At 49.6% G+C, this 23,301-nt stretch overlaps 1 protein-coding gene and 5 non-coding genes across 6 annotated transcripts in view; 3 read left to right on the plus strand and 3 right to left on the minus strand.

The window, feature by feature from the left end:
* DNAJC5B (DnaJ heat shock protein family (Hsp40) member C5 beta) overlaps positions 1–3,766 on the plus strand; it is a 65,785-nt gene extending 62,019 nt beyond the window's left edge. Inside the window, exon 9 of the mRNA XM_069779447.1 lies at positions 419–3,766. Within this exon, the coding sequence (XP_069635548.1) occupies positions 419–513 (95 nt within the window). The 3' untranslated portion in view covers positions 514–3,766. The remainder of the gene's footprint in view (positions 1–418) is intronic.
* A 1,866-nt stretch (positions 3,767–5,632) lies between these two features.
* On the minus strand, positions 5,633–5,722 carry TRNAY-GUA (transfer RNA tyrosine (anticodon GUA)). Its single transcript is given in 2 exon segments — positions 5,633–5,668; positions 5,686–5,722. It is a non-coding gene; the product is annotated as a tRNA-Tyr (tRNA).
* Positions 5,723–5,964: 242 nt separating this feature from the next.
* On the plus strand, positions 5,965–6,037 carry TRNAR-ACG (transfer RNA arginine (anticodon ACG)). Its single transcript has one exon. It is a non-coding gene; the product is annotated as a tRNA-Arg (tRNA).
* Positions 6,038–7,181: 1,144 nt separating this feature from the next.
* Positions 7,182–7,254, minus strand: TRNAR-ACG (transfer RNA arginine (anticodon ACG)). Its single transcript has one exon. It is a non-coding gene; the product is annotated as a tRNA-Arg (tRNA).
* A 177-nt stretch (positions 7,255–7,431) lies between these two features.
* On the plus strand, positions 7,432–7,522 carry TRNAY-GUA (transfer RNA tyrosine (anticodon GUA)). The gene is given in 2 exon segments: positions 7,432–7,468; positions 7,487–7,522. It is a non-coding gene; the product is annotated as a tRNA-Tyr (tRNA).
* A 2,275-nt stretch (positions 7,523–9,797) lies between these two features.
* On the minus strand, positions 9,798–9,870 carry TRNAR-ACG (transfer RNA arginine (anticodon ACG)). The gene has a single exon. It is a non-coding gene; the product is annotated as a tRNA-Arg (tRNA).
* Between the last annotated feature and the right edge of the window lie 13,431 nt (positions 9,871–23,301).

The raw sequence follows: 23,301 nt of genomic DNA on the forward strand, positions 1-23,301 counted from the left end.
CCTTCTTCAAGACTCATTTCTGGCCCATTCTCACAAATGCTGTCAGGGTTAGTGCTTGCTGACTCACGATAGCACTCATTATATTCAGACATTTGCAGGAATAAGCACTTGCAAGTGGAACAGGCATGAACCCTCATCCTGCAATCTCTGCAAAGCACCAGGTACAGCTAATGTCCAGTTTAATAACAACAGCAATACTCACCTGGAAATCTGCCACTACACGTGGACAAGGAGTAAGAGCATTTTAGACTTGGTGTGGGCATTGCTGACTCTTCAGTACGCACGCAGCTGTCTGTGAAGCCAAGGTGAAGCCGTTAGCCAGAACAGCAGATGAAATGTTGTCATGCTAACAAGAAATCTGATTTTGGTAGCAAGTGAAGGATTCTTAAAGTATTTTTTGTCCTCCTCCCCAATTTAGATGGAGAAACTCCTATCGTGCTTCAGCCGACTAATGCAACCGAGAAGACGCAGCTAATAGGGGACAGCCACCGGAGCTATCGCACAGACTCCTAGAGCAGGCAAACACAACCTGTTGGTGCTTCCCACTGAGTGTCACAGGGAGAAAAAACACGTGATAAGCTCTGCAGCCTGTATTTGTAGTTGTCTTTAAGCTAATCAAGAGTAATTTCCTATCAAGGCAGAATCTCCCTCTAGGCCACTTCCAATAGGTTGATACCTGCACTCTGCAAGGAGATACCTATAGCCAGTACAGAGCTCTACAGACCAGCACGCTGGTCTCTCACGGCTTCACACTGCCATGCTTGGCGTGGTCTTTCCCTCTAATAATACTCCCTTTGGTATGGTTGCTCTTCTCCCCACCCTCAGCTGTGGTTTCACCTCCCAGACACAGTCCCGAGTCCCTTTCCGGGCACACCGGCTCCGTCTCTCCCTGCACCAGGAACGCTCCTCACATGCAGCAGTTTTGCTGTATGTGACATGTTCCTGTGAGGGAGCCCTGGAAATGCTCTTTAGCAGACCTCAGAGGGAAAGGTGGTGGCAAGGCAGACAGAGCTGTTGTCCCAGAGAGGAAAGGCTCTTCAGAAAGCAAATGGCGGCTTGCTGGGGCCCAGCCCAGCACTTATAAACCTGAGCCAGGACAAAGTGCTCAGGGATCACTCTGCTGGTGCTGACAACACGGGTCACTCCAAATCCAGGAGCCTCATCCAGCACCAGAAACACAGGTAGGCTCTGTGTCTTCCCCTGCACAAGTCGCAGACCCAGAGGAGAGAGGGCAAACGCCCCGTGGAGCGGGAGGCTGGCCCTGGGCTGCCCCAGAGCCGCTCTCCTCTCCCCGTAGCCAGGGACAGCCCCGTGGCAAAGCTCCTCCGATCCTGCCAGGACGGGCCTGCCACCCATGCCGGCTGGCCCCGGCTTCTCCGGCTGCAGCTGCAATGTGGTGAAAATTGGTCCCCAGCCAACAGCTTTCTGCCGGCTTGCTTATTCCACCATGCCTCTGGCTGCCGGCCCCGCTGCCCCGCCGGCACTGGGCTGGGAGCCATCGCGCCAGTGCTGGCACTGGGGCTGTGGGAGCAGCAAGGACTTGGCAGGGCAGGCAAGCAGCAGAGGAGCGGCTGTCCTCCTCACAGCCCGGCTCCTTGGGGCGAGCCCGGGTCCTCCCCTCTGCCCCAGGCCCAGGGGCTTTAAAAGCACGTGGTGTGATTTTAAACAAAGAGGTAGGGATGAGGCACACGTTCAGGTGTACCACTGCACAAATCAGATACATGTAGGTATGGCTAAAGCAGGCATGAAGAAATTAGGCCCCTAATTTGTAAGAGCCGAAGAAATACCTCTTAGATCTTAAACTTAGCACTTCACTGGTTTGACACAGTAGTTTAAGCCTTAGATAGCTGAATTTCTCCTTATTGATCATGTTACATCAATCATTGTCAGTTCTCTGCATTTGCTATTTTTGCTCCTCTAATCACAGTGCTGCAGTCCAAAGGGGGACGTAATGTACCACTAAATTATATAGACCAGTGAATATATAGCTAGTCAAAAGTGTTATTCCCTTCCTTAAAACTGGAGCCTGCGGTTGTGAAACATCGTTATCTTCCTTCCATTCTCACCTTTCACATCAAATGTCATTCAGTGGCAACTAAATATATGGGAAAAGAGTGTGTTTCATAGCACCAGCTATACCTCCAAAGTCAAGAAATACTACTTTCAACATTTCTTTAAAGTTCCCATAGCACATGGACATTTTAAAAGCCATTAATTCCAGTTCAGGTTATATATCTCTTGTCCAGGCACAGGCACTGGGGCCAGCTAACGTTCACACTGCCCTCAGAAACAGCCTTATTTTTCTGCTTCAGAGAAGAGGGCAAGTCCTGGCATGCCTGGGGTTGTGCACAGGCACTCACTTCCCTCCTACCCATGGGCTCCTCTTTGTCCTCAGTTGCATATCACAAATAATTTTGGAGGCCACTTGTATGTACGTAAATCCAGACCGCTGTCCTGCCTGCCCAGCGGTGCCAGGGGGATGTGCCCATCCATCCCGGTGGCCCCAGGGAGAGGGGGTTGGTGGCACCATCCTGCTGCTGAGGAGACGTGACCCCAGAAGACACGTTCCCAGCGCTAGCCAAGTGCCGCATACCTTCCCTCCCAGTGGCTGGATCAGACGGCATGTGCATTGGGGTGCTAGTGCTGCGAGACGGGCAGAGCGGAGCCCGCTGGGCACATGCTGGGGGACACCAGCACCCACTCACCCCAGCGCACACACGTGCATCTTTTGGCTTTTTTCACTATTCCCCTTTGCACGGTGTTTGCTCCGGTGTAAGATGTTATCACCAAACAAAGGAGTAGGGAGAGCACATAGTACGTAATAAATCTGCAGGTGAAGTGATTTTTCTAAGCTTCACTGTCCGGGAGAGAAATTCACTGTGAAAGTGTGCAAATGCTATGTAGTGACTATGTCCAGCAGAGAGCTGGAAAAGGCATTGGGAGAAAGTAAAGCTGCACATTATACCTGGAATCCTTTCCCGTGTGAAATCCCTCCTCCTGCTCCCATAGAACTCACTGAGAATTGCACCCTTGATTTCAACAACAGCTACAGAGTAGGCCCAAAGCCAGGGAGGGGAAGGTAAATCCCAGATTAGCAAAAGCGGTTGAGGAATTTTTTCACATGCAACACCTTTGATGTCCCTCAGGACCCCACTCTATGGGCCAGAGCCAAAGTTTACTGACATGAAGGAAATGATCTCCATGGGCTTGAGATGTTACCACAAGTCATGTGGTTCTTATTCGCTCTTTCTAGATGAGAGATTTTTCTTGGGAAAGATTTGTGACTCGATCTCACAGTGTGATGCAAAGATGGACAAGCTGCTGCATGCTTGCAAAGGCCTTTTACAGACATGAGGATCTGTACAGAAGAGCCACAACATATTATCTCAGTTAGCCAAAAACCTCAGAACAAGCCAGTGACCAAGCCTCTGAGTGGGTTCTCCAGGACCTGCGGCTTGAAAATCTGAGTGTCTGAACCCATGGTTTAATTCCAAAGAGGAAACTTAGTTTTCAGAGTACCAGGGCATTTACCTCTCTCACTGCTGTCTGGATCAGCTATTCTGAGGACATGTGGAGAAAGAATGAATAAGGATTTCAGGACTTAGCTCTTCAACATGATTTTACTCATTTGTTTGCTTCTCAGAAAAGTTCCTAATGTGAACATAGCTATGATTACATGATCTGTTTTTGTGTAAAGTTCAGTTGCGCACCCATTAATCTTCTCAAAATGTACAGTCTCAAATTTTTGTTCTGTTTTGCTGCATTTATTTATATATAAAGTACTATATGTTCAAATCTACCTTTGCTGTCAACCACTCTGACTAATAAAGGTTGTATGTATGAATTGTAGCACTCCCTTTACTCTTCCACACTGTCAACAACTTCATTCCCATAACAGCTAGAGAAGCTGTTGAGACAGCTGTCCAAAATTATGGCTTTGCACCCTGACAAGTGGCAAGCAGCAGCTCAGGGTTTCCCCAGAGAGGAACTAGATCTTGGATTGCAGCAGATGTGCCTACCTATGCAAAGCAGCCAGCGCTATAGCTGCACATTGCAAATCCTTATATAATGCAGAATGCCTGCCTACATTAAAAAAAAAACCAAAACAACAAACAAACAAAAAAACCAGCAGTGTGATGAAGTGATATAAAAGTAGTTTTTCTGGCATCAGTTCCTATACAGAACAATTTTCCCCAGCGAAGGGCGAGTGCAGAGAGTGAAGCCAGGATGCTGCTGAGGACAATGGCAGACAGCTTGTGAACTTCCCTGGGGCCAGCATCTCACTCAGGGGTTTTGCATCTGTCCAAGAGCCAGCACAGAGTGCCAGATAATCTGGGCCTGCTACAAGACAGGAATATTTCTCACTAGGATGGTATCCAGTCTCTGTGACCACAGAAGCCCAGGCATTTTAAAAATGGACAAGGGGCAACAGTTTTGGCTGGATGTATTCTCAAAGAGCTGTCCTTTTGCATGTTTAGATATTAACTCATACCCAGATTCACTCAAAATAGCAAACAGAAGACGCATCGTAGAAGATTTAGGCCTACCAACAACATAACCAGTTATTTAGGTAGTTTGTGCACTTTTCGCCCCACAACAAGTTTGTGCGATAAACCACTCCATTTAATCCAAAAAACATCAAACATTATTGTATGTCATTTAATTTCATTACTTACCTTCCCTCAGAATGAATACTCAAGGTGTGGGTATGATTTCAGTCAAAAAGAATTACATTTATGCCTCTGTTTAGAATAAAATCATTAAAGAAAAATGATGCAGCGTGAAAAACTGAGCACAGTTAAAACTACTGACTTCTTTTTCTGTGCTATCATTTCCTGTAGAAAGGAGAATGTTCATTGTGCTGTTACAAAGCAGGGAGAAAGACCACAGGTGACAGTAATCCCCTCCCTCCCCTCCATGAAGTGAAGTCAGCTAAATCATCACATCCAGCATCTGCTTTCACTTTGAGAAAGACGAACGGGTACAGAGTTTTGTACAAGAGGACTCAGTCCTTCTTGCCGGTGTCACCCGTCCCAGGGTTGGGAAGGCAACAATATCAGACAGCTGTGTGGGAGCTGACACCTACGAGACAATAGAAAGACACTGGTAAAGACACGCAATTTCCCACTAGTGAAGAGAGTTAACACGTGCTAAGTATCACGGGGCTGGATTTGAAAATGTATTCCCATTGTGGCGGTACGTAGATGTATAGATACTTCCTCATTCTGGAAAAACAGCGTCTAGACATTTTGGGGAGAGGAGAGGAGGTTTGGAAAAAAGACCCTCCGAGTTTCAACACCCTAATTAACCGCAGTAAGACTAAGGGATCTCAACAGGTATCCTCCTGCACTAACTTGCTTTGTGAAGGTTTGTGGTAAGCTGGAGTAAGAACAACATACATCTTGTTTTCCTTTAAAAATTAACGAGGTGTTGGCAGTCATGCAGCAGGCGCCGCGTCCTCAGCTCCCGCAGCAATAGCTCCTCCTGCAACTCAGCGAGACGCAGCGGAGAGGCTCGGCTTGCAGTGCAGCTGGATATCTTACAGAAAAACAACCGCGTCCGCAACTGGTTAAGGAGAAGCTATTTAAAAGCACTTTTGCATGTCAGAGAGAATAAAAAAAAATTTGCTGTCTCCTTCGAGCCGGAATCGAACCAGCGACCTAAGGATTCCCGCGGGCTCCGCCTCTACAGTCCTCCGCTCTACCAGCTGAGCTATCGAAGGGACCTGCCTGCCGGCGCTCCGCCAGCCTCCAAGAACCCAGCACGGCCCGCCTAGGCGCCGGACGGCGCATGCGCGGGGCGCACAGCTGGAGGACGGGCGTTAGCCCTGGCCGGAGACGGCCGCGCGGCGGGGCAGGCTGCGCCGGGAGCGCCTCCTGCCGGCGGGGCGGGGCGGGGCGGGGCGGGGCGCGGCGCTGGGGCTTGGGGGTAGAGAGGAGAGCGACGAAAGAAAAGGAACGTGCGGGGCCAGTGGCGCAATGGATAACGCGTCTGACTACGGATCAGAAGATTGTAGGTTCGACTCCTGCCTGGCTCGCCTTAGTTTTTCCGTTCGTCTCCCGTTCGTTGTCGCACACACGCGGAGGGGATGGATTGTCCTCTGTGCTCATCGTTTAGCACCGTTTGAACACCCGGCACGTCGATTGGGTTATTTTGTCTCCCAAAGCAAAAATGACAACGGTAGAAACTGTGAAACACCGTCTAGGCCTAAACTTTTCAAACGATCTAAATATGCATCTCGTCAGACGCATTAACCATGCCAGCAAATTAATCAAATTAATGCACCAATAAATTACACTGGGAAAAATCCTTTAGGCCCTAGGAGAGGAGCAGTGTGCTCATTATTGGCCTGAAACAGTACAGTTACTCTTACGAATGACATTGCAGAAAATAACCGTGAGGTCTCGGAAGGCAGCAAGCAACGCTGCTGTGATGAAAACTATTATTTTCATAGTGATTATCCGTTAGTCTTGAGAAGCGCGAGAGCATCCTCTTTGTGCAGTTGAATGAAAAGTGTATGATTTTGCAAAACCCCATTTCTGACGTATATAAAAGCTACGCAGCATGTAGAGAACAGCTTGCAACCAGGAGAGGCGAGGAATCCCCAATGATTAGATTTGAGAATACTCCACAGCTTCGGAGTAGCTGCAACCTGTGGATTCCCTGCAAGTTTACTCTCAGAAGTGGTTCATGTTGTTATGAATAAATAACCGAGGTAGCTCGTTAGCGCTGCTAACGTTTGGGATCGGCATCCTTAATTTTGCTGTGTCTGTGAGCGGTGCTGGTGACAGTCACGATACAAGGGTGTGCAGACAGGCGAGAGGTGGCACAAGGGAAGGAGACCCCGCCATGTCACGCAAAGTCCTCGAGACCCTCGTTTTTCTGCTTGTTGCTCATGCTCATGTAACGTAGTAATTGGGAGTTGCATCTGGCACACTTTCTGGTGAATACATAACGTGGGAGATGTCTGTTTAAAAGGAAAACAAAAATAGCTTTTTTTGCAAAAGGGCCAGCCTAGGGGCTCTGTGCATGGAAAGCTTCCGTGTAAGTGTGATGGGGTCTTGGTGTCCCCCCCAGGCCGCCCGCTGGGGAGGGAGAGAGGCCAGGCCGGTTTGGTTTTCCTCTCCACGGGCGAGCGAAAACGCGGCGTGGCGAGGCGACCCGAGGCACCAAAAAGTACTCGAGCCAGGCAGGAGTCGAACCTACAATCTTCTGATCCGTAGTCAGACGCGTTATCCATTGCGCCACTGGCCCCGCACGCGACAAGGGGGCCGGCCGCCGCCCGCTCAGCAAACCCCTCTCCGGCGGCACGCCCGCTGCGCGCATGCGCTGCTCAGCCCCCCGGCTGCTGCCCTCCCACGGCGCATGCTCAAAACTCTGCGCGGATTGGGGCGGCACCTTGGGCGGCCGCTGGGCGGCAGCGGGCAGCTCCCTTCGATAGCTCAGCTGGTAGAGCGGAGGACTGTAGAGGCGCAGCCCAGCGGGAATCCTTAGGTCGCTGGTTCGATTCCGGCTCGAAGGAGAAGCTTGTAGTTTTTTTCATCGTGGGGGAATTTGAGTACAAGCAAGATTATCAGCAGGGAAACAGATTTGTGAAGCTCAGCAGGAGTCGGGCCTGCAAGCTTCTGATCTCTAGTTACATGCTTTATGCATTACATCCCCAGCTACCTGTCTGTTAATTAGTAAGTTTTTGTGTGTCCGTATGGACGCGCACACGCACCCCACCAACCTTTTCTCCTTGCTCTTCCAGCATGGTGCAGTGCATCCCTCTTGGGAACTGTCTCAGGAGAAATCCAGGTGTGAAAAGCCTGCGCAGCAGGGAATGGAGGCACCCCGGTGAGCAGAAATATAGGAAAGGCGTCCATTTCCTTAGCTGTCCGTTATCCCATACATGTTTGCACGCACTTGCAGTCAAATCTGAATCCACAGTCCAAAAGCACATCCCTGTGCCACTCCCCAGTGCGGGACAGGGCACAGACTCCATCCAGGGCCACAGGACTGATTTTTTTTTCTTCGTTAAGGTTCACCCCTTCCTATATAAATGTCTCTGCTCCTACTTTTTGCAGAAGTTCATGCAAACTCCTTCACTCCTTTTCACTCATTCGGTGGTGCCCCTTTTTCCATTTCCTGAAGGATAGCTCACAAAATAAAAGAACACCCAGAGCTTCTTCTGGAGAAAGGACTATCTCCTTTCCCCCTTCAACTCTGTCTCTGAGACATTTTTTCTCTCCCACCCACCCAGAAAGTATTGACATGTGTGTGTTTCTGTGTAACTGTGTATTACCCATAAGGGAAAAGGAAAGCAGAGAAAAAGAAAAAAAAAAAGATAAAAATACAACAGAATTAAAGCCAGAAAAGAAAAAAAAAAAAAACAAACAAAACCCCAAAACGCAGAAAATGTAGGCCCCAGTCTCAGGACTCATATGTTAAGCAACTATTCTGCCTCTTGAGCTATGGCCCTGTTAGATTAATGTAACTGCTTGGCTCAGCTTCCCACTCTTCTAGGACACGCTCATGTATCTAAAGGTACTAAATGCTTTTTACTAAAATAACAGCCTATTCAGTGCTTGGATGATAGTGTAGCTTGCTGAATACTTCATTTAGGAGCAAATTATTAGCGAACAGTTACCTGCAAGTGCTTAATTATTTCTGTATCTTGTCTCCAGCAAGGACCAATAATGAGCTGTGTGCGCATATCCTATTCAATCATTTGTATCACCTAATAACAAAAGATGCCAGAGATTATAAAAACCCTGTTCCTAAGACATTTCACTCTGATACACTGGGTCACCAGTGTGAGGTTGGGCAGGCAAACAGCTGGGTCAGGTGTTGTTAAATGGCCTAACATGGGGGAAGGGGGGGGACGGGGACACAGACACCTGCTCCAACAAAAAGAAATTTTCAGCTCCTGCATTGTAAGAAAAGGTTTGTTTGTGTTTCAAGCAAAAGCTGTTTCTTCTCCTGGAGAAAGGGGAAATAGAATAAATCTCAGGGGAGTTAAGAGTATGAGGACAAAACTTTTCAGACTCCTGGAGGATTTCAAAGGAGAGAGAGTGAAAACGTTCCGGCATGATGAGGTGCTGGCTGATCAATGCAGTTTCAGATACATGGCACTTGCATGGACAAGATGTCCTGCTGATCACATAGGTGGGAAACCACTGGAAATGAGAGCGCATCTTTCCTGATTTTGTTAATACCTGAAACTTTATTATTTCTTGACTTAAGTATTCTTGTCAGTGTATCTGTTTTGAATACTGTGAACACATGCTTCTATTTGTGCCTATTTGTCACCTGGCTTAAATGGGATTTCAGGGTCACCAGATCTACCTAGTTATCACTCAGCTAACAGCAGCTCTCTCAACTGACATCCTGGGCACTCAGACATGGTTTTTAGCTCCCCAGAGCAGCCAAACCTGCCCCATCTCAGCAGCAGGAGCCAGATGAGCGAGCATCCTCTGGAGTCAGCTGAACCAGAGCGTGATAGTGGAAAACTGGAAGATGCCAGGAATAGACTTTGGTGCTGAGGTTCCCAGTGGGGTTGGGAAAGATCCATGTAATTAGCAAAAATTTTTTTTGAAATAAATCTCTTTGGAGATGGAGTTGACCCAGTTGAAAGCTCCCAAGGATGTGTAGGTACCAGCTTAACTAAAGGTATCTCCTAATGAGGAAATCCATGTCTCCAGCTTCCCACCCGTTGGTTCGTTTGTTTTTTCTCCAAGCTTCCATCCATGCCCGGTTGAGTGGGAACCTCAGGGGGGAAAGCAGGCCGGGGTCGGGAGGAGTAAAAGTGACACCAGCGAGCCAGGCAGGAGTCGAACCTACAATCTTCTGATCCGTAGTCAGACGCGTTATCCATTGCGCCACTGGCCCCTAGCGGCAACACCGCGCAGCGCGGGCGGTGTTGGGCCTCGGGGCCGCCCCCCCCCCCGGGGCTCCCGGAGGGAGCCCCGGGGGGGGGGGGGGCGGCCCCGAGGCCCAACACCGCCAAAACGCGGGTCTACTGGGCAGGATCAAAGTCCTGCACACCCTGATCCCCAAGTTTTGGGCCCCCGGTGCTGCTCCCGTCCCTAATCCTTTGCTGCGCTGTTGTTTTTGGAGTGGGGAAACCGAAATTCTCCAGCAGCGGGGCGGAGGTTGTGGAGTAGAAATGCCATTTTTCCCCCACCGGCATCCGGGTCCAAGCTCCGTATCTGGTGTTGCTCCACCGTGATGAAGAGCTTTGCAAGCGAGGAACAAGTCACATCGTGTCACCTGCTGCAATATCTATGCCGAAAGGAAAAAAAAAAGAAAAACATCCTTGTATCATCCAGTTCCCAAATACTGGGAGTTGTGTCATGCCCGTTCGCTCGTAAATTCTGTTCCTCCCACCTCCAGCAGCCCCTGGGGCCAGCAGAGCCTGTCTGCTCCCCTGATGTCCAGAGGAGGAATCCCAGCTGGTGGATGGAGGAGGTGGGATCTGCCTCTGCTTCCACGATGCTGTAGCAGAAGAGTCTTGTATGTAGCCTTCACCCCACGCTTGGTCCAGCCTCTGCAGAAGGACCCCAGAGCAGACAGACAGGGCCTGCTGGGCTGGGACAGGCTGCGTGGTGCAGCACAGAGCCGATCCATGCAGAGGAATAAGGGCAGCTCCGAAGATATCAAGATAGCATCAGCACCTTGTCTTCCAGGTAACCCCCCCGCCACTGTCACACCGATACCTCTCCCGTTACAGCGTGCCTGACTCACGCCTGCACGTTAGTTCCTGCCCCAAGCTCTGAGTTACTCTTGGTCTGTACCCCGTATTTTCTTCCTGCAGCTCAGACAATTCTCTTTGGACTGCCAAGAAGGGCTTTGCCTTTGAATCCATAAAAAGCACCATGCTGGTGCTTCAGGAAGGAGACCAGTGCCCCAGTGGCTGTGGTCCCGGTCACTTGGTATGCTCTGCAAAGGCCACAACATCCCAGAACTTGTTTTCCAGATTTTCCTTGTCAATCAGGTGCAAAGTAAGCTTTGGTTTTCCAGGGAGAGCCAGGGAACACCTCACAGATTAGTAACATTTTGGATTCAGCCTCAGGACTTCTTGGTGACGCTTTGCTGCCTGCTTTTCTGAGCCCTTCACTGACCTTACGGCAGCCAAAAGTGTTGGCCCATCAGTGATAATAACCTGGGTGTCAGTGAGTTGCTGGATTCTTTCGGATAGTAGCCTTTGATTGCTGTTTGATTTCTGGCCTGACACTTGTCCATTCAGGCTTTCATAAACAGGTCTGTACCACAGACAGCCCAGCTACTGAAAACAAGCTCCACACATTTAGCCTAGCTTCATTTAGCAAACCAACAAAAAAACCCAGTTAGCCAGCATTGGACATTAGGGGGCATGAAAAAACATGAATGGCTCTTTTTTCCATTCCTTAGGGTTGCAGTGATTAACATCTGCCTCCAACAGCTCCCGGCATTTTCCCTGGCAGCAGGTTATGTGAATCCCATCCTGCTCCTATCTGAACACACATTGCTACTGTACCTCCCTCAGCAGCAGTGATTTTGCCAGACTACTGTGATAAGTGATGACTTTTGGCTTGACTTGCTTGTGAGCGCTCCTTCAAGTCATGGACCATCTTGTGCAGTACTGAAGGTATTACATTCTGGATAACAATGAGGATGTTGAGGGTGAGGTTTGAAAGGAGGATGAGCCAGTTTAGCAGCTCCTTGCTCTAAAGTAACGAGGTCTCACTTCTCCTTCCCTCTTCTCCACTGCACCCAGCTACACAGCTTGCCTTGTCCTTGCTCTGGTGGTCTGTGGTCACTCCAGGCACCTCAGTCAACTTGATAATCCAGCAAAGACATGGGTAATTTTCTAACAGTCAGTGAGGTGAATCAGTTCAGCTGGTGCAAATGAAGCGACCGGACCTTGCAGCTGGGGCCAGCACAAGGAAGGTGAGGCACAGGCTGCCCCATCCCGCTGGCCAGAGCAGCTCAGCCCCCTGCAGTTGCTTGTCAAACTGCAGCCCGAAAGAGAAGGATCATGCTGAGACAACGAAGCAGAAGACGTGGAGTGGGAGCAAGGTGTGAGAAGTGGAGCAGGTATCCAGTAGGTGAGAGGCAGAGCTGCTGTCTGCCTCCACAGACACCTCACTTTCAAGCTGTTATTTTCATCCTCTCTTTATTTTCTTTCTTGCTCTCTTTATTTTTTGCAGGTGCTAGTAAGGTGGGCGGTGAAGACAAGGCCAAATTCCTCCTGATTGCCCTAGGCTAGTGCAGAGGGGTAAGCACTGAGGGGAGCAGCTCCTTCATAAGCAGAGACTTGCAAATAGCTCCTCTTTTGCAAATGGGTTTTGGGTTTTTTCGCCTGAATTAATAATGAAAAACCACAAAGTGAATGAAAGGGAGTGAGCATGTCCAAATGGCTGGTGGGTGTATAACAACAGGAAGAATGTAATTGCAAACAGGAGTTCACGGGGGTGGAGGTGGCACCTTTTTTCTAGTTGGGCAGCTTGGACCTGCACCTATTCCTCCAGTTGGCAGTCAGAGAGATGATCCACCGCGTGGCCAGGCTAGGCAGGATAGAGAGCTCCTATGTATTCGCTCAGCAGTCCCAGGGATGTTACCCCTGCTGCGATGATGGGATGAAGGATGATGTTAGACAAGGGTAGTTTCTCAGATTTCCACGCACTTCTAACAGAATTGCTCTGAGCAAACAAGGCCACTCAGTTTTGCCTAATGCTGCATGTACTGCATGCAAGAACAGCTGTGTTGTGGTGCCCTGCAATTCAGAAGCCAGGTCCCAGTGAGATGGGCCCTTTTCAAACCCCAGAGAGGGCTGCAGCCAAGAATAAGGATTTGAGGCAAAACCTTGGTCAAGCAGGGAACCATCATTGTGCCTGGAGAAAGCTGGAGCCAGAGCTGGAAAATCAGGCTAGTGGCCTGGGGAGGGAGTGAATACAGGTAAGAGCTGGAAATGAGAAGGCGTGATACATCTCTAGAAGACACTTATCCCCTCCTGGCTATTGCCTGTCCACAGGAGTCCTGCAGCTGAAGGAAAGCACATTCAGTAATGCTTTGGATATTATGGAGAACAAGTTGGCAACCCAGAGTGCTTGTAAGATGCCCCAAGCTCTACGTGGAGATTTACCACATCCTTTGGCAAGGAACGGGTCATTAGTATCCAATTACACTGAAATCATATTTAATTTGAGACAGGTTAAGACAAAAAGCAAATAAAAACATTTACTCACAGCTGCCAAGATAGATAAACTTATAAAAGAGGTAGGTGGAGAAATGAGAGAAAACCAGGCTTCAGTTACTGGCTTTGAAGATTAAATCAGCAAGGCCATTCCCTCATATCCAGGCATTTTGCCGCAGGCTCTCCTAACACACTGAGGAGCAGAGACGCTATCTTCCTCCACACCTTCCACCTCAGGCTGTGTTGACCAAGAAGTACTTCCTCGTGGGGGAACAAAGCACCTCTCATGTCTAATTTCCTCCTAAAAACCCAAATTCTTCCCTTCCAGGGAGGTCCACTGCTTTAGTATGGAGCTCCTCCTATTTCTTCCCTATCCAGGAGACATGCTGGTCTCTCCCTCTTGGCAAAAATAAGAATGGTTTCATTCCTTTAGCATTACCTGGCCAGCTAACAATACCTTGGCTCAAGTACTAAGCCAGAGTGCTGTCATGGGAAAGGCACTGGCTTGATGCCTGAATGCCACCATTTTCTCTTTCTCTTTTTTTTTCCTCTAATAATGTAAACATCTCTTCTTTGCCCTGCCTGCTATCATTATTCTGGTGGACATATGGCAAAGTGTGTGCGCCTAGTCAGCCTTGGTTTGGAGGAGATGTCTTGCTTCAAGCTAGTGCTGGGATCAGGAGCGAGGGGAGCAGTTTCTGCCTGCTCAAGCGGAGGCTGCTCTGTGGTTGACAGGACTTGTCTTTTCAGGGAGAGGGTGAGACAGTCCACTCCCTTCATGGAAGGGGATAAAGGAGTCAAAGGTTGAGGTGGGAAGGATGAAAAGCAGGTTGCTGTGAAGTAGAAGAGGAGGTGGGAGAGTTGTGCTGGGCTTGAGGAATCACTTCAAAGGGCTTGTTCAATGCGGAGGACATCCTGGGACTTCCCGCTGTGCACGCACAGGTGGTTTCCTTTCTTACGTTGTGTCGTGGTTTAACCCCAGCCAGCAACTAAGCACCACGCAGCCGCTCACTCACTCCCCCCCATCCAGTGGGATGGGGGAGAAAATCAGGAAAAGAAGTAAAACTCCTGGGTTGAGATAAGAACGATTTAATAGAACAGAAAAGAAGAGACTAATAATGATAATGATAACACTAATAAAATGACAACAGTAGTAATAAAAGGATTGAAATGTACAAATGATGCGCAGGGCAATTGCTCACCCCCCGCCGACCGACACCCAGCCAGTCCCCGAGCGGCGATTCCCTCCCTCCCCCACTTCCCAGTTCCTAAACTAGATGGGACGTCCCATGGTATGGAATACACTGTTGGCCAGTTTGGGTCAGGTGCCCTGGCTGGGCATGAGAAGCTGAAAAATCCTTGACTGTAGTCTAAACACTACTGAGCAACAACTGAAAACATCAGTGTTATCAACATTCTTCACATACTGAACTCAAAACATAGCATTGTACCAGCTACTAGGAAGACAGTTAACTACATCCCAGCTGAAACCAGGACACGTTGTTATTGTGTCTTTTCCCCTTTGCGTCTTCCACTTGCCTCTGCAATCTTTCTCCTTCCAGTTTTACGAAGCGGCTTCACATAGCGACCGCACGGAGATACCCGTTAACCAGCTGGCAGCACAGCTTCCTCCCTACCCTGGAAGAACAGCTCAGCGCCTTTCTGCCCCCCTGCACGGCTCCTGCAGCGCGGGGGGCCGAGAGAGGAGTGGGGACAACACCAGCCCAGGGCCAGAGAGCAGAGGCACTGATCCTGCTGCCTCCCACGTGCTGGACAGGCATGCTTCCCTCAGAAACCCTCCCCAGCTGTAAAGTGAGGGAAAGGACGAAAATGGAATCGCTAAGATAGAAAAAGGTGGAGCTCCCTGCTACACACGCTTTATTTCTCAATTTCGAGCTTGGTGCAACCTGTGAGGGTCAGGTGTTGTCATGTGGCAGTTTCTCAGGACAATGACTCAGGTTTGCTGATTCCCAGGTCAGGATTAAGGTGAAACAACACCAGGAATCCTTTAACTCACAAAACACAACTTTTATTCATTCACAACAAGAGTTGGCATGCTCACCACCAAAACTGGCATGAAACTATGTCAGTAAACTGTGTAGCATGTGCTAACCATACATCACCAAACATAGACTACAGGCCTTACTTATTTGGGAATCAGTTCAGGGAAGGCAATAAGAGGAGCCCTCCCATTGAGTCACAAGGCTCAGAGCAGACCCCCTTGCTTTCTAGACTCCATGTCAGAGAGGAGCCCAGGGGTGGCTGGATCCACGCTTAGTCCCAGACTTGGTCAACGGTTTATGTCTAAAGGGATGAGGTGTAGGGATTATGGAAAAGGAAAGAGAGAACAAGACAGAGAGAGAAGGAAGAGAGAAAGATTTCACCAGTCCTGGGTCCAGCGTTGGTTCAGTCAGCTGAGGAGTCCCATTCCGGTGGACTCACTCACCTGGGGCTACATTCTGTGTCCTTTTGTCATCCTTGCCCCTCCTTCGGGTGGGCACTCGAACTCATTAGGCTAATTGGGTGTCATGAGCAGTTGGTGAGCCTTTGGGACTCGGGGGCCGTTTGGAGAGTAAATGTCCCTGCTGAGCACACCAGGACAGCGTTACCAGCACAGGGAGCTGCGCACCCTCCGGCACGGCCTCCCCCTCCTGTGCTGACGGGTGCTGACCATGGGCTGCTTCTCACCTGGGGTTCCTTGCTAGGCAGGGTTCATTGTTACGCAGAGTTCCTCGCTAAGCAGAACTTGCCCCACCACAATGTTTGAGGCATTAACTCTTTCAGTCCCTCACAGGTGTAAAGAGCGTTTCACATGGAAACATATTAAGAAGTCACCAGAGAACGGATGGGAGAGTTGTCACCTTCTTCATGCCTGACTGAGACGTTCATACTTCCCTGGAAGTGGACGATGGCTGACTTCAGTTCCTGGGAATGAGCAGCCAGTCTGGATGCATTTCAGATTAAAGTCTGCCAGGAGCCCAAGGAATTGCCTATGAGACCTGACATATCAGGAGCACCCCAATGAATGCAACCTGAGCCACGATGTGCAGAGGAAGCTTTTAAGGAAGCGCTGTGCCTTCTCAGGGCAATCACTTGCACACCAGCTGGTGACGGGTGAGAGGTCTTCCTGGTTTAGATGAGTAAGGGTAGGAGCTTCTCTGAGTATTCCATAATATCATGTAATTTGGATGGATACTAATGGATTTTTCAAGGATAAATGATTTTGTTTGCATTTTTGCTTCATCTCTTCTGCATTAAGTGGGATTTCAGTGTTACTGGTTGCCCCCTGGCATTGCTTGCTGAAGGTTATGGTGAACTCTTACCTGTGGCCACCTAACTCATGTCAGGCTCCTTGACATGTTCTCTGGAGTGCTAAAGGATAGTGTTTGCCATGCCTGCCCCATTTTGGCAGCAGGAGTGAGGTCTCTGGGGATTACCTCTGGTGGAGGTCAGGGATGGCAGTGGCCCCAGTCCTGGCAGTGTGATGGCAAGTGGCAGACGCATCACTCTGGGATATGGGGAACCAAGGCCTAAAAGGCACCTTGAATACAAATTTCTGCACAATGCGATGCTGCTGCAAAGCTGTCGCCTCACTGTGAAGTGCTTCATAGCAATGATTAGGGATGGAAATAGCACCAAGGCCATACTATGTATGTAACTGGAAGAGATGTGATTTGTAGCCTACCCATACATAAATCTATTATCACCTGTCTCATGCTTGCATTACAGTCTTTGGGATTATCAGAAGCAGCAGAAACATGCTGTGTACTGCTCCAGCTTGTCACCTCCTAAGGTTTCCCTGAAGTAATATTCCATGCACACCTGCAGTGGGGCAGAGGTGAGGGAGATGCAACCGCACGGCATTAGAAAAACAGCGACACAAGTGGCATGAGGAGGCAAAACTCACAACAAGCAGGTCCATCAGAGGACTGACTTTGCACCTGCACCAGAGCAGCCTCCCTCCCCGCTGATAGCCGCGTTGCCCTCTGGGCTGGGGACAGGCTGTGCTTGGCAGGGTGAGGTGGAGGCAGGGGGAGAATGGGGGAAGAGAGGGGGGAGAAAGCCCCAAATCAGATTACTATGATGCTGTTTGCTGCCATGAACTACTTGTTGGTATTGCCCAACCCTGACTGCAGGGAGGTAGGACTAGACAGTGAGAGATGTGCATCCTCAGGCAGCCCATGCAAAACACAGATTTTATTGCAAAGCTGCCCCTTCCATGGCAAGGGCAAAGCCCTTGAAGAGGCACCCAAAATCTGATTTGTTCTGTAGCCAAAGAACTTGCTGTCTGCCCTTTCTTCCCTTGCATTCCCTAAACTCAGCCAGAATCAGAAAGGCTGACTCCTGGGGAACAGCCTGATGGGAGAAGGGGATGCAACACCATGTGTGAGGATGTGGGCCGGCATGTTTGAGATGCTTCCTGAAGTGATAATTCAAAAAGACGTTAATCTAATAGACTGCTGCTTGGTACAATGAACACAATGTCACAGTGGATGGCATCCCTGATCATAGCTTAAAGTGCATTCATTCAACTCCTGCCTGACTTGAAGGTGTTTCCAGCTGTTGTTGTCCTTGCAAACACCTGCATCTCTCTGTCATGCATTGCACTTCCCTACGCTCACGTGGATCTCATGTAAGGGAGAGGGGGAAAGAACTTGGCTGGAAAATGGCCAAAAGGCAATCTTCCTCTTCTAATATGACTTTCAAAAGAAAAAAAGGCATTGGCACTCAGAAATGAGTAGTCATGCTGGTTTTGCTATATGCCTAAAGAGCATTTACAGGGCAAAGGAACACATGAAAGGAAAACAGAGGAGTTTGAAAAAAAAGCTAAAGGACAGAGGTACCACCTCTGTCACCAGTCATGTGCTAAGCAGGCACTTGACCTGTTCAAGTAATGTTGTGCTGTGTAAAAACCTTCCTGCCCTCACACACAGTATATTTCTTTAGTTCTAATACCATAATGTTCAATCCTTTGTCTCCCAGCACTGAATCTCTATTCTGTCCTGGAGGAATGACCCTCAAGATGGGGATGGATGAAAACATAACCTAGACCAGCCTAGGGAGCTGGGACAGAGTCTCAGCAGGTCTCTGGTGTGGTGTAAAGTCATGTGCTGAGTATAACCTTAAAACCAGTCTCTCCTTTGAACTACAGACCTCAGCATTGTCCTGGAGAAAAAAATACGCATGCTCCTCTGCTCTGCCAGCTGAGCTATGGAGGGCACATACTGAAATAGCATCAAGAGTGGCTTGTGTTGAGCAGTCCAAGGCTGGGGAGAAACCTGACACTGGGACAGGGCTGTATCTCTGCAAAGTGATGAGCTGACACCAGCTGGGAAGCCTGAGCTGGATCTGTGCTGTGAAACACAAGCCGCTTCTCTATTGAACATCATTCCCCTTTCCTAACAACAGAGCTGGGGTGGGAGCAGCGGGGTTTAAAGGGGAGTGCTATGGCCTGTTAAGGCCAGAACAGAAATCAAATCTGTACCCCAGTCAAAATTCCTACTGTAATAATTCTGCAATAGCCTTTTCCTTAAATTCTGGAATGCCTGGGAGGCCCCCTAGCACTGCCCCGGCTGTGCCACTTGCGTCCAGCCCCTCTGTGACAGTACCGACTCCTCCACTGCTAACCCAGCACTCGACATCCATATTATTCCACAAAATGCAGGAGCTCCAGGAGGACCCATCATTCCTTCCTCTCTGCTAGCAGGGGAGACATGTAGCGATGACTCACAAGCAGGCTCCCATGGGACGCCGTGATAGCAAAGTAGAGGGGAAAGGGTCAGGGCTGCGTTTAAAAGGCAGGGGACTGTGTTAAAATAGTAAAGCACTTGGTCGCTTACCTCCAACAGGAAGCAGGATTCTCCAACTTTTCTAACTGGTGTGTTCTCTCATTTTTCTAACTGGTTTTGTTTTATTTATATCCTTTCTTCCTTCGCGTCTCATTCTCACTGCAGGGCATATTTGGGGGTGTGGAAAAGCAAGCCTGTGCCTGTTATCTGTGAAACTTGTCCCTAGCCCTGGAGAAGACCTATTTTTAGGTAGGCAGTAGTGCGGCGCTATTTCTTCCCCACATGTAGTTCTTTCTCCATGCAGTGCTTTGGACATACTTTTATGCCTTGCCTGTGAAATGTACATCTCTTTCTACCAGTAATGTGTTGAGGGGATGAGGGTTTGGGAACCTCTGGGCTTGTAAAGTTGTGTATGGCTCAGGGAGATGCTGAACCACTAAACTCATGTTTAGTTCCACAGCACCAGTAGCCTGTCTTTTCAGGCTCGCTGATTTTGAGACTTTGGGAATACAGGCAATTGCAGGGAAGATGATAAACACCTCATCTTAATCACCATTCAGGGCCACGCTGCCTCCCTGAAAGGGTATGGCCTGACCACTGTTTCTCATCCTGATCTCGAGGACTGTGAGGAAACCAGGACTTTCTGTTGGTTGGGCTTTCTGTTTCCCTGTGGCCCCTAAAGCCAGGTGACACTCAGGTCCACGCTGGCCTGCTGGCATTGCTGGAGGGCAGCAGAAAGCCATAGGACCCTCCTTCTCCCAGGCAGGCAGCTGGGAGCAGCGACCCCATGGCTTCGTGTCCCGCCAGTGGCAGAGCCACGGCAAGGAGAGGTGACTCCCTGATGGAGTTCGTCCACGGAGTCTCCCTGTTTCAGGGTCTTTTAATCCAAATTTCTGAGGTTTGTCCACTATAATTTATGTTGGTACTGCTGATGAATCTGGAACAGAAATTATAATCTAGTTCATCTGCCCTTTTATTCTATGTTTCTGTCTGTCTGCTGCAAACTGTGGAAGCTCCTTGAGCATGGTTAAGCCCAGAGAAGGCTGCTTTCAAGCACAATTCAGCTTGGGTCAGTGTCCATCCCCTACTCGAAAGAAAAGGGCAGACATCATCCCTCTGACTGATCTTTGTAGCTTGTCCTTGAAATCCTGTGCTCCTGCACATTTGATGTGCTCCCAGGGACTCACCCTTAGAAATGCTTTGAGCTTGCCCCTGCTGCTTTGATTTTGTATGTGCAAAAGGAAATTTTGAAAGATGTTGTTATGTCCTGTGCTGGCCCTTGTTTTCCTGGAGATCTGAAACCGCCTCTCAGATTCTTTTTAGAAGGTCTCCAAATACTGACCACATATGGCCTATCATCATGTATGAGGTACACAAAGACAAATATATATGTTGAGTGGAAAACTGTCAGTCTCAAAAGGCAACTGTTTTTGAAAGCACTTGTCTGTTGCAAAGGCTCTTTTTGGCTGCATAAATTGAGTCGCATACAAGGGTAGTTTCAGTATTTATCGTGGGATGTTCAGCGATCACAATAAAATCACGAAATGCAAGATACCGTTTGCAGTTTGCACTTGTATAGGTAGGAGGGCTTCATCTTATAGCTGGCTCATTGGCTTAGTAAGTTGTAGCAAATGTAAGTGAAATTTGAGTTTCTGCAACATGCTGGCTGTAGGTGGAAATGCTGGTGCTCACCATCCGCTGCTGAGAGACTGCTCACTGCAGGGTAAATGGGCACAGATGAAAGGTGAGATGGATGGAGAGCCTCCCTCCTACCTCCCCGAGGGATGCTTGTCTACAAATGCAAATATTTTCAAGTCCAAAAACCAAGCAGAGTTAGCAGGATGGGGAGAGGGGAGGGCCGCATTGTCATTTTACTCTAAATCTCACATTCAGGTGGGCCGAAATGGAGGCAGCAGCCTCATTTGTGTTAGGATGTTGTATTGCTTGGGGAGCCAGGACTTCTCACCAGAGGTGAGCAAGGCAGGGCAAAGCTGGGGGGAGACAGGCAGGTGGGCCTGGGGGTCCCAGCGACGGTGGCTGCTCCCCTCTCTTGGCCCGCAAGGGCACGCACCAGCCCCGTCCTCTTCCAGCAGCTGAGCTGTCAAGCAAAGTCCTCAGGCAAGCCCTGCCGGCCTCGGGAGTGTGGGGAGCTGCCGGAGGCAGCGGGGTGGGCATGGGTGTCGTTCCCTGCCCAGGGGACGACGGGCAGCTGCCCACCTGCTTTAGGTGGCTGCCGGTGGAGGGGTCTGCCCACCCCTGGGCTGGGTGTCGGGGTGCTCGCTCGTCCCCGAGGACAGGCGGGAGGTGGGGTGGCGGCAGGCCAGGGCACCGTCGCCCCGCGAACCGGGATGCTCCACACCACCCACCAGGTCCGGGTGAGGACGCCTGGGCAAGGAGCCTGGTGCTTGCGGAGCGGGCTTTGTCTCTGCTGGGCTCCGTGGGGAGGTAAGTCACATGGGAGTTATCCTCTGGTAAAAATATGCTTTTTCTCTTTGTTTTCCAGCCATGCGAGAGCCACAGGGCAGATTTTCTGTGACCGACACATGAGCGCTTCACAGCACTGGTACAAGAGGTTGCAGAGGGGAATTCTGTGAATGCAAAACCCAGGGATGTCATTATGGCATTGAAACCTGAACCTGGACATCACTCAACCTCTCTTTCCTCCTCCAAATCCCTCTCCTAAACCCACTGCTTTGCAGCCAGCCTCCCAGGCTCTCCTGGCCGTCAGTCCACAGACAGCCTGCAAGCTGCTATTCGGCTGCAAAAATAGAGGAGTTTGCAGCAACGTCTGTAAAACCAAGCATATCTCTAGGACCTAATGTTCTGGTTGTGTCAACAAAGCCAGGTAACGTTCCCGGGCAAGTAACACTGCAAAAAATATCATTAAAAAATGATATTTTCTTCTTGGTGATGTCTGGCAGACACCCAGACTTTCTGTCCAGGACTGGGGTTAAAGCAGGTCCTCTTGCCGTCTGTTAGTCCCCCTGTGAGGCTTGGCTTGGTGACTCTTTGGAGGTGGACAGCTGTGCGTGTTGGTGGTCTTCCCTTGCGGGTGTGGAAGGCGAGGAAGAGAAGGGTGACAGCACTGCCAGGGAGAGACAGGAGGGTGCCGGGCTTTCTCAGTGCGACTCCTTCGAAGTCCAGCCCAAGCAATCCCTGCTGAAGACCTGCTGAGGACCGCCCCATGGCTCCACAGCCTCTTGAGCGTTGCTCTTCTCTTCCTCCTTGTTGCAGTGTGGTCATACAACGTGTGGCTTTCCTGGCACTTTTCATCCAGCCTTTGCAAGCACGGCTAAGCCTCTGCATTTCTTTACCTAGCAATCACTGCTGTGGTTCATAATACTTTGACAGAAAAACCTGTACTAATTTTTCATGTCTCTGAACTACATATTCCTGCCAGAAAAATATTTCAGCTTAGGCCCGGCTGCAGAAGACGGGTTTATCTTTGTTTTGTCAGCTTCTTTTTGTGGCTGTGCTGTTTATTATCTGTTCCGTGTTAGCGTGCTTCAGCAAACAGAAAGGGGAAAACCTGCAGCAGACTCTTGAGACCTCACCTTGTTGCCATCAGATGTCCTCTGCAGATGCATCAGGTGTCACACCTAGCCTATTAACAGGAGGCTTTTGTGGGCTACCACAGGTAAGTATAAATTTACCAGAATTACATCCCAGAGGCATGTTACACCCTGAGAGGTGCCTCAGTTCATCGTCCAAAGGGCTGGCACAGCGGCACGATCCCCCGGCTTTTTTCCATGCTGTGAACACCTCCTTCCCTAGATCACCATATGCAGGTGCTTCTGTGCACTGGCATTTCTAACCTTCAGCTTTTCCTCCCAGAATTTCTCTGTTTCTCCCTGTGCAGTGAAGTGGAAGTGCCTGCCTCGCCAGGCAAAGGTGGCTTTCCTCGTCTCATTCAAAGCCCCTTATAAGCAGGTCTTGATGCCCAAGGGGCAGCTGACTCAGAGTTAAGAGGGTAGGAATGAGGCATTCAAATTCCTCCAGACAGGAAGGTCACCTCTGACCCAGCCACGGAGGGGAGGGGAAGAAGAGAAATATCTTCTCGCTGCTGCCAGGAAAGACTCCCCGCCAGCCCTGCTAAAGCACCAGCTGTCCACAGCTCAGCTGCTGGAGCAGCTTCTCCTGCTCGGCTCCAGGCTCTTGTCTGCACCAGGCAGTCAAAGCAAAGGTGTGATTTCAAACGGGTTTAACTAAGCTAGCACAAATTTCCCATGAATGCAAGACTTCAGAAAAATCTATTTGGTTTTATGTGACTGCTGACAAATGTGTATGTTTACATAGGGGAAATTCCAGCTCGGTGGGCTGCAAATGGGTACAGGATTTCACCCAAACACTTAAAAA

This window comes from Haliaeetus albicilla, chromosome 3 (genome assembly GCF_947461875.1).
Source record: "Haliaeetus albicilla chromosome 3, bHalAlb1.1, whole genome shotgun sequence".
NCBI lineage: Eukaryota > Metazoa > Chordata > Aves > Accipitriformes > Accipitridae > Haliaeetus > Haliaeetus albicilla.